The sequence below is a fragment of the Dromiciops gliroides genome, chromosome 3, assembly GCF_019393635.1.
Source record: "Dromiciops gliroides isolate mDroGli1 chromosome 3, mDroGli1.pri, whole genome shotgun sequence".
Lineage (NCBI taxonomy): Eukaryota > Metazoa > Chordata > Mammalia > Microbiotheria > Microbiotheriidae > Dromiciops > Dromiciops gliroides.
In genome coordinates, this window is record NC_057863.1 from 544,938,761 (window position 1) to 544,953,374 (window position 14,614).

General features: G+C 43.4%; 1 protein-coding gene across 1 annotated transcript in view; it reads right to left on the bottom strand.

Moving 5' to 3' along the window:
- The window catches only part of P4HA3 (prolyl 4-hydroxylase subunit alpha 3), a 50,151-nt gene extending 35,738 nt beyond the window's left edge, over positions 1-14,413 (bottom strand). Inside the window, 2 exon segments of the mRNA XM_043995620.1 lie at positions 2,758-2,900; positions 14,190-14,413. Coding sequence (XP_043851555.1) covers positions 2,758-2,900; positions 14,190-14,413 — 367 coding nt within the window.
- Between the last annotated feature and the right edge of the window lie 201 nt (positions 14,414-14,614).

Below are 14,614 nucleotides of genomic sequence, written 5' to 3' on the forward strand. Positions count from 1 at the left end.
GTTTAATCTGCACCATTAACATTTTCTTTATCACTTTCTTAAATCTAGACAAGCCACAAAATAATCAAGTTCTGATTGGTAGCCTATGCATCTTTCCAAGGTGTAAATTCTCATGCATAAAATTTAACAAATGATTCTCTATATGTCAGTTCCAGTATACTGCTTCTAGAGGTACATTATCCTCATTTTATAGATGAAATGGAAGGACTTATCCATCATTACACAGCTAGTAAGTATCAGAGGCAGGAGGTGAAACCTGGTCTTCCCAACCCCAAATCTGACTTTTCAAATTCACTATGCCATATTGCCTCTTGCAATATAGGCCATGAATACTTATTAGCAATCAGCACCCCCCATTAGAAATAAAAATTCAATGTCTCTGATCAAGGAGGAGAGGCAGCTTGGGATAGTGGACAGGGCACTAGACTCCAAGTCAGAGGACCTGGGATGGAATCCTGGCTCTGGCATCTACAAATTGGGTGACTCCAGGCAAGTTACAGCATTATTTGGTACCTCAGTTTCCTCACCTGTAATAATCACTAACATTTAGACAGGGTGTCCGGAAAAGTTTTTGGGCCATCATAAGCTATGAAAGTTTAATAGCATTTAAATAGCTATTAAATTAGCTTAACATAACACTGAGACTTTGTGGGGCCTCCCATATAGCATTTTAAGCTTTTCAAAGCTAAGTCATTTTATCCTCACAACAGCCCTGGGAGGTAGAGTCATTATTATCTCCATTTTACAGATGGAAGGAAATAATAAGCTTTGCCCACTCTACCCCCCTGGGCTCTTAGTAAGTCCTGGTTGCTAAGAGAAGTGTTTCTCTGTGGCACTAAGGAGGATGTTACTAAGGGGGGAAGTGGGGACCCTCTCCCACCTTTCCTGCCCTCATGCCCAGGGAAGACAATGAGCTAGGGCTGAACTACAGTAGACAGTCCCACCACTCACTACAGTACCCTCTACTTGCATCCTCTTCATTCTCTCCCATGTTTCTTCACTGCATAAGAAGGACTCTGGGTTCACACAAGCTAAGCCAGGAGGGGATGGGAAGTTAGAAATAACTTTAAATTTAAATTTTTTATTTTATTTATAATTTTAATTACATTTAAATTTTTTATTTAGAAAATAACTTTTAGAAAGTGCTTGGCACAACACCTGATACATAGGAAGTACTATATAAATGTTTGCTATTCTTCTTTTTTTTTTTTTTTTTGGTGGGGAAATGAGGGTTGAGTGACTTGCCCAGGGTCACACAGCAAGTAAGTGTCAAGTGTCTGAGGTTGGATTTGAATTCAGGTCCTCCTGAATCCAGGGCTGGTGTTTAATCCACTGTGCCACCTAGCTGCCCCTATTATTCTTATTATTAGATTGGGTTCCGAGGCCCATTCTAACCTTAAATACATGATCTTTTCTATGTGTTTCTTCTCATTGGGCCAATAGTTCCTTTGTGGCCCCAGTAGGAAAATAGCAAAGGCTCAGAGATTTGGAGCCAGAAGGGACCTCCCAGGTCATCTAATCTAGCTTTATCATTTTACCCAATAAAGAAACTGAGGCCCAGAAAACTGAAGTAATCTTCCCCAAAATAGTGACAAAGCCAAGATACAAATCCACGTTCCTCTGACTCCAACTCCATCACCCCTTCCATTGCACAGTCCCATGCCACTTTGAGATTCTTTCTCCTGGACATGCAAGAACAAGCTCGTCGGTTCATTTTCCAATCCTGAGCTTGGTTTCAGCCAAAAAAGAAGCTTCCCAACTACTCACAGGCATTGGGTGCTTGGATTATATTATCTACCCAATTGTTTAGTTAAGTGTTGTTTTGACATGCTCCTTACCTCTACCCAAATTGGGGAGGAGAATAATAATAACTATCAGATACAATTTGCTCTTTGCCCCCATCCCAAGATCTCAAAAAATGATGTTATCCAAACAAGGGAGGCAGGACAATCTCATTGTGCTGGCAGACAGACAGGAGTTGCTACCCATAATCCCAGAGAAGACACCATCTAGTTGTCTGTGGATAATGGACAAAAGCAGAGGGAGCCCAGTCCTCTCAACTGATCTTCTCTTAATTGGTTCTTTAAAAAAAGTCAATTTGATTTTGTTTTTTAGATCTATATTTCCTCCCTCCCTTCTCCACTTTGAGAAAGCAAAAAAAAAAAACCCCAAAACCCAACAAAAAAACAAAAAACAAAATCCCTGTTACAAACACGTATACTCCAACAAAACAAGTTCCCAAATTGTCTATGTTAAAAAAAAAGCATGCCCCTATTTGTATTCTGACACCAGCACTCCTCTATGTAAAGGTGAGTAGTGTGCTTCAAACAGGAGTGCTCTGATATTGTGGCTGGTCATTGTGCTCAGCTGGCTCTTTTGTTGAGGAGAGTGTGCTGACAGAAGGGAGAAGAGAGAGAGGGGATACCTCTTCTGGAAAAACAAGGTTAGCTCTAGGTCGTCTCATTACCTGGGTGGCTTTTCCTGAGTCTATGTTTGTGTTCCCTTGCAATACATGCATCCTTGGGGGGGAAATCTCATGCATTGGGCTGCACTTCAAGTTGCTTGAGGTATTGGACACATCAGAGAGCAAAGCATTCTGGGCCCTGAATCTTCTCTTGGGTGGGGCTGGGTCAGTAATCAGAGGACTCCAAGTCAAAGGTCTGGGGCAGCACCCTGATGAATTAGGAGTGCCCTCCCAGATTTATGTAAATTACTCAATAGAATATCTCCCAACCTCTGCCCATTCCCTCTCAGTACCTCGTATGTTCTCACTGGCTTCCAAGCTGTACACAACATTCCTCCAATCAGACTGTAGCCGCTTAATAAGGGTGTAGGCCAGCAGAGGGTTACCCACAGGGGTGGCTGACCCCTTGTGCAAAGAGAGGACCTTGTTGTAGAACCTGTAAGATAGGAGAACAGTGACCTCTCCCTGCATCTGCCACAATCACTGCCCCAGGGGAGGGACTGCCTGGTTTCTGAGGCTTTAAACACAGTAAGGCAAAAAAGAAATTCCAAGCCTATGTTGTGCTCAGCACAGCAGATCATGGAAACTCAGAGACATCTGGCAAGGGACAGGGAAAGGGGGAAGGACAGACCTGGGAGGTCTGAATACAGGCCTAAAACTCGGGGACTATGGGTTCTAGCTTTAGCTCTGCTACCCATAATTGTGTCATAGTGTCCAATCCAATATAATTGTGAGAAAATAATGGGATTTGGCAGATACTCAAAGGCCTACCTGGAGATTAATCTAAATTGATTGAATTAAGTGAGAGTGATTGACTTTGCTGATTAGCCTATTTCAAGTTAATTAGATTGGGGTTTTTTTGGGTTTTTGTTTTTTGTTTTTTTTTTTAGTGAGGCAATTGGGGTTAAGTCACTTGCCCAGGGTCACACAGCTAGTAAGTGTTAAGTGTCTGAGGCTGGATTTGAACTCAGGTCCTCCTGACTCCAGGGCCAGTGCTCTATCCACTGAGCCACCTAGCTGCCCCTAAATTAATTAGATTGTAACCACACCTGGCTGGCCCTTAAGAAGGTATTGTTCTCAGAAGCTAAGGACTTTGAACTCAACATGAGACCACCTTCAAGTCCAGTGAACCAATGGATTTGGATGATGCCTACCAATCAGCTTGAAGCAGAGTGTAAGAACCGCCTCTGCTCCAGACCTATAAAAAGCTTCCACGCTCAGTTTGAGAAGAGTTTATGGTTGAAGCAGGCTCATGGTGGAGGACTTGAGGAAGAACCAGACCAGATTGGAACTCTAGGCTAGATAGAACTTTTCTTAACTTTCTGAACTCCACGTGTCCTCCTTTTTACTAATACCTAGGATGCTTTAATAAATGCTTAATGCACAAAGACTGGTGCTAAAGCTTCTAATTTAAGGCGACCACACATTAGATTTTTTAGACAACACAGTTAGATTATAAACATCACATAATTCAACCAATATTTATTAAGTTTCTGTTATATGTTACCATATAATGAAGTCTAGAGAGCCACCATCAGAATCAGGAGGACCTGGGTTCAAGTTATTTATCTGATACATAGTGATCCTGTGACCTTGGGCAGGTTACTTGACCTCTTTTTAGCTCTCTAAGATTGTAAGTGGTAAGTAGGATATTGATTAGCATTGGAGGAAGGAATTTCCTAACTGGGAGTCCCCTTCACCAATGAAATAACCTGACTATCCCTGTACCAAAAAAAAAAAAAAAATGCGCCAAGCCATGGGTTAGGGGTTAAGAATAAGATGGGGTGGGAGATGTGACACTCTTGGGAGTATTTCAGTCCCTGTACCTCTTGGCTTTTAGTAAACCTTCCTGAAACCCTCTTTTCAATATGGAAGGAAATAAGCTATAGAGTTTACCATGGACATAGAGATTCACTTCAAAAGACAATATAGTTATGTACCAGAATTTCCCCATATATTTGTGTGTGTGTGTGTGTGTGTGTGTGTGTGTGTGTGTGTGAGGCAATTGGGGTTAAGTGACTTGCCCAGGGTCATACAGCTAGTAATTGTCAAGTGTCTGAGGCTGGATTTGAACTCAGGTCCTCCTGAATCCAGGGCTAGTGCTCTATCCACTGCACCACCTAGCTGCCCCTTCCCTGTATCCTTTTTTTTTTTAATTAATAAAGTATTTTTTTCCATTACATGTAAAGATTCCCTGTATCCTTTGACGAGCTTCTCATAGCCCAGGTTGGGAATCCCTGGCTTGCAAAGATAAATGTAATAATATGCGATGGGAAAAAAGGGGAGGTCCATAGCACTCTGCTGCTATTTCCTGTCTGGACACCACATTTTAGGAAGGGTCCTTCCTGTGGGTGTTCAGGACTGGAGATCATGTCATACTAGATCAGATGACCCTGGGCCAGGCACCTATACTCTCTTAGCCTATTTCCTCAAATGTAAAAGGGGAATAGTGAAAGCACCTCCCTCACCGGGAACAGTATGAAGATCAAAAGAAATAACATAAGTCAAGTCAAGTATTTATTAAGAATTACATGCCAGGCATGGTGCTAAGCCAGGATCAGAAACGTGGGGGGTATTTATCCGGGGGGAGAAACAACTTAGGAGAGACATGATAGCAGTTTCCAGATCTTTGAAGGGCTACCAGAAAGCAGATCTAGAAGACATGGGAAGGAGTACAGTACCTGGCACATAGTAGGTGCTTAATAAATGTTAATTGATTGATTAAATAGAACTCAGCTCCACACAAGGAAAATCTTCTTAAGAATTCGAACTGCCTTTTTCTAAAGCAATGGTAATATTGATTTGACTATAGCTTCCAGAATAGGAGGTGAGATGGGTAGTAGGGAAGAGGGGAGAGTAGGAAGATGGCCAGGGTGGATAGTTGGATAGAAGGGATATGTGAAAGGAGGGGAAGGAGCTTAGGTAGAGGCTAATGAACCGAACCGAAGAACTGACAGGAAAGCTGGTCACTTCTAGGGGAAGTAAACAGTTCAATTTCAGCTTAGACCCAGCTCAGACCCTTAGACATGTCTGGAAATGGTCTGTGGAGAGCTTGAGAAGGCTATAGAGGCAGCTAGATGGTGCAGTGAATAGAGCCCTGAGCATAGAGTCAGGAAGACCTGGGTTCCAATCCTGCCTCAGAAACTTACTAGCCTTGTGACCTGGAACAAGTCACTTCACTTCTCCTTTAGCCTGTTTCTTCATATGTAAAATGGGAATAATGATAGCACTTGCCTCATTGGATTGTTGTGAGGATCAAAAGAGGTAACATAAATCAAGTTAATAAGCATTTATTAAGAGTCTACTGTATGCATTATCTTTGCCAAGAAAACCCCAGATGGGGTCACCAAGGCTTGGATATGACTGAAATGGCTGAAAACCAACAAATGTGCCAGGCACTGTGTAAAGTGCTGACAATATATTGCAAATCTCAAAGTGCCATATAATTTTACCTGTCAAGTAAAATTATTTTTTTCCTGGCATTCAAGGCCCTCTACCAGTTGGATGGTCATAAGGAGAGTATTTTTTTTAAAACCATAGAAACACCTTTACTTACTAAGGCATGGAGGGGCTGGCTTCCATGTTATTGGAGGTAGTACTCATATGGATGAACTCACAGATTTATGCATTATTGAAGTGTGTGTATCTAATGTTAAAATTAAGTGATTTGAACTTTACAGGCAGTGTGACATAGTGGATAGAATGCTGGATAGGTCAGGAAGATGTGTTCAAATCCTGGCTTTGAAACTTGCCCAGAGTGGGGCCAAGGACAAATCACTTTACCTCCCTGAGGGTCAGTTTCTGCTTCCACGAGATGGTGTCAAGAAGAGTCAGCAGGGCATAGTGAATACAGAGAGCCAAGCCTCAGAATCAGAAAGACCCAGGTAGACTCTCTTACATGTACTATGTGCTCTTGAACAAGTCACTTAACCTCTGGCTGTCCCCTTCCCTGTCTCTTGGCAATTCATAATATCATAGATTTAGGGTTGAGGGGAAAAATACCTTAGAAACCATGGATTCCTGCTCTCTCATTTTACAGATAAGGAAACTGAGTCTCACAGAGCTTTAGACTTGCCCAGGGTCATATAGCTAGCAGACAAGTGTCTGAGGCAAGGGTTGAATTCAGGTCTTCCTAATATCCTATCCAGCACTCTCTCCCCTATACCACCCATTTGCCTGACTCCCTAAGGTTAAATTATTGAACAGGTTGATTGGTAAAGGGAGTTTTCTTACTGAGAGGTCAAAATCCTGTTAGCACCTATTTCATAGGGTTGTGAGGATCCGATAAATTTATATATATAAAGTGCTTTGCAAACCATAAAGTCTATGTAAATGTCAGTTGGTTATTTTATTATTTTGGAAAGACCACCAACCTAGAAGCCAGGAGATCTCCTGCTCCCAAATCATTTGTATTCTCTCAGCTTCAGTTTCCTTTTCTGTAAAATGAGGCTTATAATCCCTATACACCCTACCTCACTGGCATGTCATCAGGAAAGGACTTTGTGAACTTTAAAGTTCCAGAGAAAATGATTTGTGATTTGTTGCCATTCCTGCTCATTGTGGGGGTGGGAGGTGTCCAGAGGTTCTGAGAATAGATGGAAATCATTGATGATTTCCATTCATCATCTCCCCCATGACTATTAACCAAAAAAACTTCATTTAATGGCCAAGCCCTGATGTTGGCCAGATATCCAGCCAGGCCTCCAGGATTATCTCCATAAGAGGAAAGTGAGACACAGTGGGAACAGGGAGAAGCCCAGGGATGACGACTTGCTGTGAATCAGAGACATTACAACACTGACATTATTTCTTCCTGCTCCCTGGAACTTATGTCCCAGTGTGAATTCTCTTGATCCTTCCAGGCAGTCCTAGGATTTTGGCTTCTGTGTAGGCTCACCAGTTCCACCCCGACTCTGCCACATAGGGTTTTGCTGTCACACAAAGAGAGAAGCGATCCACTGACACCTGAGTCCAGTAAGGAGTCTAGATGTTGGCTGGCTGCCCAGTCTTGGATACAACAGAGCTGATTTCCAGGGGCCCTAAATCCTGGATGCTGGATTCAAATCTCATTGTTTCTTAAAAGCATTCCCCCCTCCCCAGCAAATCCTGCTGAAAGTGGAAAATCAGATCCTCTCTTTAAAGAATTTGCACAAAAACTTGTAACCCAATCTCTGCCTCAGCCCTAGGAGCCTCAGGGGTTTGGACAAGCTCAGCACATGGGCAGTTTCCATCCAAGCTGTTTCTCATTTGGTTCTCAGACACGGGGAAGCCGTGGCTTTGTCTTAGCCCTGCCAAAGCAATATTTCTCAAACTCATTCAACCACAGAATTATCTGGGGTTTGGAATACATTAATGTTGTTAAGTGGGAGGAGCTGAAAGTATGGCATACCAAAGGGATAAGGGAGGGACTGGGAGATTTCAAAGCGAAATAGAGGAAATTAAAATCCATTTCCGTACTGAAAAATTGCCACAGGAAAAGAATTTTTTATACATTTTGGACCACCTTTTGCCTAGCCTCCCATACTTGAAATCTAGGAGCTGGTAGCCTGTGATCCTTCCCCCCATGTCTTGTATCCAAGCTGTCACTAATTCCTATTGATTCACCATCTTGATATGTCTCATGTCTGTTCCTTCCTCTCTATTCCCAGGACCCCAAAGCATAGCATTTCCTTAGATCATTACAAAAGGCCCCTAACAGATCTCCCTGTCATCACACTTCTGCCTCCCTCCAATCCATTCTTCATACTGCTAGCAAAACAATCTTCCTTGTGCATAGATCCAGTCACTCTTCTGCTCGAAAAATCTTCAGTAGCTCCCTAGTGTATACAAAGTAAAGCTTAAACTTTGTCAGGCACTCAAGGCCCTCCACAATGTGGAGTCACTCTTTGACAGACTTATTTCCTATTATTTCTCTCCCTATACTATACACACTGGCCAAACTGGATATTTAATGAACTAAAGTGCTTTTTCTCCTTTTTACATTTGCTTATTATGCTTCTTATGCCCAGAATATGCCCTTCTTCATCTAGGGAATTTCTACCTAATTCAAACACCATCCCCTCGAGGAAGCCTCCTATGATCTCTGGGTGGTCACCACCATCCCTCTCAGACCTCATAGAGCTCTTTGTGCTTATGTGAAACTGTATTACACTTATCTGGAGTTGAATCTGATCTTCCTACTAGACCGGGAGCTCCATGAAGACATTCACAGGGGTCAGCCTCCATGAAGGTCATTTCTTATCTAAATTGTGAGTCTTTTCTTCACAGGAAACACAGAAAGACATTTCACAATGTTTGTTGAATGAATTGATATCTATGCATCACTTTGATGCTTTCTTGTGTAATCCATATTCATTCCATGTGGGACCCCATAGCTTCATGAAACAAACACCATCTGGGAAGATGCCATCCCAAGGCCCCAATCACATAACTCTGGACAACCAAGAGAGGTTACTCCACGTGCTTTACTGATTCTCCAACTAGGGCACTAATTCCCGGGTTGAACCTGGAATTCACCTTCCAGGGAGAGTGGGCATGGTTGTTATTAATGGAGGACATTATAGTCACTTCAGCAAATATTTCATTTCTTAGTCAAAGAAACCACTAGCTGTCTTCTACACCCAGGGTAGACAGCATGCTTCTCTCAAGTCAAAAGAAGCCATCCTGAAGCTGGGAAAAAATGTTTTATCTGATTAGGCAGCACTAAGAATCCTCATTTCAACAAGACCATGAAGCCTTTGGGGCTTTTGTTTCTCCTCCAGAAGCTAATATTCTCTCTGTCTCTCTGTCTTTCTGTCTCTCTGTCTCTCTGTCTCTCTGTCTCCCCCCCTCTCCCTCTCTCCCTCTCTCTCTCCTCTCCTCTCCTTTCCTCTCTCTGCTTCCCCTCCTCTCCCCTCTTTCTCCTTTCCCTTCTCCTCTCTCTCTGCATATGTGTGTATATGTATATACACACTCACATGTGTATGTTAATGCACACAAATACATGTGCATTAAGGAAAGTTCTTTCACATACCTTGCATATCTCATTTCGTTGTTTGCGCAAGGAAGTCTGTATCTGCTCAAATCTGGGACAGAAGCTGAATGTAATTAGTTACATAATTAGATTCTCATTACCCCTACCAATATGGATTTATGCATCTAGGCAGGCCCCTACTGAAAAATAGTACTCCCAAGTACTGGGAGGGACCTTAGAGTTTGCCAGGGCTTCTTATTTATTTTTTGGCATGGACCCCTCTGTCATTCTGATGAAGCCTAAGGACCCTTTCTCTGAATAATGTCTTTAAGTACATAAAATAAAATACATAGTATTACAAAGGAAACTAATCATATTGAAATAAGTTATCGAACCATTAAAAAATAAGTTTATAGGGGCAGCTAGGTGGTGCAGTGGATAGAGCACTGGCTTTGGATTCAGGAGGACCTGAGTTCAAATCTGGCCTCAGACACTTTACACTAGCTGTGTGACCCTGTGCAAGTCACTTAACCTCAATTGCCTCACCAAAAAAAAAAAGTTTATAGACTCTAGATTAAGAATCCTAATCAACCCCACATTTTTGGAGGCCCAGAGATGGGAAATGATGCATCCATGGCCACACAGGAGACTTCTAATCTAGTGTCATTCCCATTATCTTACAAATGGGTAAACTGAGGGCTGGAGGTTAAGTGACTTGAACAAGGTCACAGAGGTAAGTATTAAAGCCAGGATAAAAACCTACTTTTCTGACACTAAATACATTGATTTTGGTACCATGTTCCTCTATGGAGGAAGTAGGGGGACCTGCAAATTCTCACTGAGCTTCAGATGGAGAATAATCTTACACAGAAAGGGATTTGTTCTATGATAGAACCTGGAGCAGGGTCATGGCAAAGATACAATGACAGCAAACAGGGTGCAGTCCCCTCTCTGTAACATGGCAGGTACAGATTTTGGCATGACGTATGTGATGTGAAGTTTACAGATGTAGCACAGATAAAATTCTATGCCTTCAATATCCGCCTACTCCATGAAGCCTCCCTTGATCTCCCACATCTCCTAACCCTACCCCAACTAGAAATCAGAGAGGATCACAGTTAGAAGGGCCCTCAGAGGGCAACTCATCCTACCAGATGAAACTTCATTTCATTCAATGATATTCTAAGATGATTCATAAAGTCTGAAAGTGCCTCAGAGGCCATCCAGGGTCTCCATACCTAAGCAAGTATTCCCTCTACGGTATCCCCAACAAGCAGTCAACCACCTTCCCTTTGAAGACCTCGAGTGATGGGGAACCCACTACCTCTCCCACTCTGCTTTTGGAGAATTCTCATTGTTAGGGAGTTGTTGGGTTTGTGTGTGTATGTACATATATTATATATAATATCATGCGTATCTAATAATCTATGTGTAGATTATTATAGGATATATACATACATTTTGAACCCAAATCTGTCTCCCCAAATCTACTAGTCAGTGTTCCTAGCTCTGCCCTCTGGAGCCATATTTAGTTTTAATTTATTAAATTCAGCCCAATCTTTTAGCCTGCCAACATTTTTTGGATCCAGTCTCCCGATATCCAAATGTAAAATCTCACATTTGGCTTCAGAACACCAACTTGTTAAATACAAGATGGAGAGGTATGGCTAGACATTAAGTCATGTGGAAATGGTTGGGGGATTTGAGTGGACTGAAAGTTCCAGATGAGTCAAAAGAGCAATATGGCATCCAGAAACCCTGGCACAATCTTAGATGGCATTGAGATGCCCAGTGTATAGGAGTCGAGACAGCAGATAGGACAGTCCTGCTGGGCCCTTCACCTAGAGTCTTGTGTCCAGGCTGAGAGTCCCTTTTGAGGAAGGATACTGTCAAGCTGGAATGTGTGTACAGGAGGTTGACCAGTATGATGAGGGTCCTCAAGATCATGTCATCTGGGGATTGAATGAAATAACTGGGAATGTTTAGCCGAGAGAAAAGAAGATTTAAGAGGTGACATCTGAAGGGAAGAGGGAGAAGACTCGTTTGGCTCCAGAATCAAAACCAAGAATAACGAGTGGATGTTGCTAAGAGACACATGCCAGCTAGATTTAAGGAAAATCTTCCTAATGATAGGAGCTATACAAAAGTGGAACAGGCTGCTTCAGCAGGCAGTGATGACTGGAGACCCCTTAAGGTACACTGGTGATTCTTTTCAAGGTTTGGGGTCGACTGGACCTAGGACCTGAGGTTCCTTCCCTTCCAGCTGGGATGTGATTCTGTGAGCCGGTGAGGAACTGGTGGAGGCAGTAAGTGTAGACCTCTTAAGCACTGTCTGCTTAGCACAGTGCTTGGCACAATAGTAAGCACTTAATAAATGTTTGTCGACTGATAACATACTCACCACTGAGAATACAAGAATAGATATGACAGGTCCTGCTCTCAAGGAATCTACAATCTAGGGGGTTTAGAAACAAAATTTATTGTTGTACCTTCTGTGTACATTGTGTCACTACTTATTAAACTCTTATTTGTATTGTAGTTATGTATATACAGTAGAGTGTTGGTAAATGTTTAACAACCAGCTCTTGGGGGGAGTGATGTACATGCCAGAAACTTTTAAATTTTGGTTGTATTATTAACTTTTTTCCTATCACTTTCATAAGTCTAGATTCTAGATTCAGTAATCAACAAAACAATGAATCAAGCCCTGATTTGTATCATTTTCCAATTTCCAAGGTATATCTGGGTGGTGCAGTGGTTAGAGAATTGGGCTTGGAATCAGGAAGATTCATCTTCATAAGTTCAAATCTACCTGCGTGACCCTGGGCAAATCACTTAACCCTGTTTGCCTCAGTTTCCTCATCTGTAAAATGAACTAGAAAAGGAAATGGCAAACCACTCCAGTATTTTGCCAAGAAAACCCCAAAATTCGGGTCACAAAGAGTTGGAGATGACTGAAACAACTGAACAACAAGGTACAAATGCTCACACTGAACATTTAATAATCAGGCTCTCAAAAGCTAGTATGAACTGGCTCCTGTAAACTATATTTTCTGGCTCTTTCTGGACTTGGATCCACAAAATCTTGGACAAATAATCCATTTCAAAGAAATTGATGAAAGTGAAGTTTATGGGAATATGGAAGAAAAAAAAAGATTCTTTAGCATCCCCCACCATTACATCATCAGCAAAACTGCCATTATCATTTATTTTTAAGGCACATGCTCATGCATATTTTATACATGTAGATAAACTTTGTTACACACACACACACACACACACACACACACACACACACACACACACACAGGCTAACTGACCAAAAAAAATACACCATTCTTTGTATGTGCAGTCATATATAGCTTGTGTTCCAATGCTCAGCTGTTCACTGTCACAAACAGAATCTCTCTCTTCCTCCCATGTGTCTCAGTCTCCGTCTGTGTCTGTCTGAGCCACAGTATAAAACACAATCATTCCAAGTCACAGGAGTCAGGAGTCATCAGGGACTGGTGTCAAGGTCACAGCCATGCCCCCTCAGTATCACACCGTCTCATTTAAGGTGTTTCTGGCCCCACTCAGTCTGCATAACTCACAGTGCTATATATTCATACAGGGTAATGTTGACTCGCTCAGTGTGACCCATACAATGTCACACACATACTCAGTATCACTGGCACACAGAGTAAATATTAACACACCATCCTTCACACATACACATGGTTCTGCACAGTGTCTCCATTCAGTTCACTTCCATTTAAAACCCATTCCTTGAGTACTATGGGGAGATATTTCTCCAGGTATTAAACAAACACCTGTTATGTGCAAATCCCTGTGTGCTGGGCACTAGGGAATACACAAACAGAATTAATACAGGCTCTTAGTTTAGGTTTTGGTCTAGACCTGTAATTTCATCAGTGTAGGATCTCCCAGGAAGGAAACTCATTCTACCAAAGCAGATCAGGTCTGTAACTGCTATGTGCCTTAATGGTTTTAGAAAATTTCCTGGGGTACTAATTAGTTAAATGACTTGCCCAGGGTGACTCAGGAAATATTAAGTCAGAGGTGGGATTTGAAGCTAGGTCTTTCTGAATGTCTCTCTTCCTGTCTACTCTGCCACACTGCCTCTAAGGTCTTTCTTCAGAGCTGGCTAAGTCTCAGTCCTGTAAGAGCTCACAGCCAGCCCACCATCTGTGCTTCTCCTACACCCATTTGGCCTTTCATCCACTGAAATACCCATGCTGTCTCAGTGTCCCTGTGTCTCACACTGTGTCTCAAATAGGAGCCTAGTACACTTTACAGGGACAATGTCACGCGTGCTATCTCACAGCACACGGCTTTCCATGGTGTCACATATTGTATCTCTGGAGTTACATAGAGTTTCCTTGTCGCATCCTGTGTCTCAGGCTGTCAGTCTCAAAATACACACCACTTGCTCAATAATAGTAACAGATAGTTTTTCTATAGTGTTTTAAGGGTGGCAAAATGCTGTCTACACAGTCTCATTTGATCCTCATATATCACATACCCAGAGACACACAGTCTGCATCACACACTTGAAGTTTCCTAAGTAGCCAAAGGGTCAGTAGGTCAGCGTCCAGAGTGTTCTCCCGCACACAAGTGTACAGTGTCACACACACACGGAGTGTCAGAGGGTCAGTGGGTCAGGATCCCGCGCGCTCCCACACACAGGCACATCCAGGGGCGCACACACACGCACACACAGGGACACACACGCCCACGCGCCCGGCCTCCCGGTCGCTGGGCCGCTCTCACCTGCGCAGGTCCCGCAGACGGGCCTCCTCACCCCGCACGTAGCCTTCCAGCAGCCGCAGCAGCTCCCGCTCGGGACCCAGCGCCCGCTCCACGCTCTGCAGTGCCGAGAACGTGTCCTCGCCGCGGCCCCGGCCCGGGCCGCCCCCCACCTCCTCGGCCCGGGCGCCGGCCCCCAGCTCCAGGACCAGCAGCACCAGCAGCACCAGCGCAGCCGGGGAGCCCATCACGCTCGGGGCTGCACTGCCCTCCCAGCGCACTCCTTCCTCCCTCCCTTCCCTCCCTTTCACAGTCCCGGGCTCCTTCTTGGCGCTCCCTCCTCACATCTCTCCTCTGCTGCCCCTTGGCTCTTTCTTTCCCCTCTCTTCTCCTCCCCTTTTCTTTGCTCCACTCCCTCCTGCCCTCCACAGTTCCCTTCGCCTTTCTTC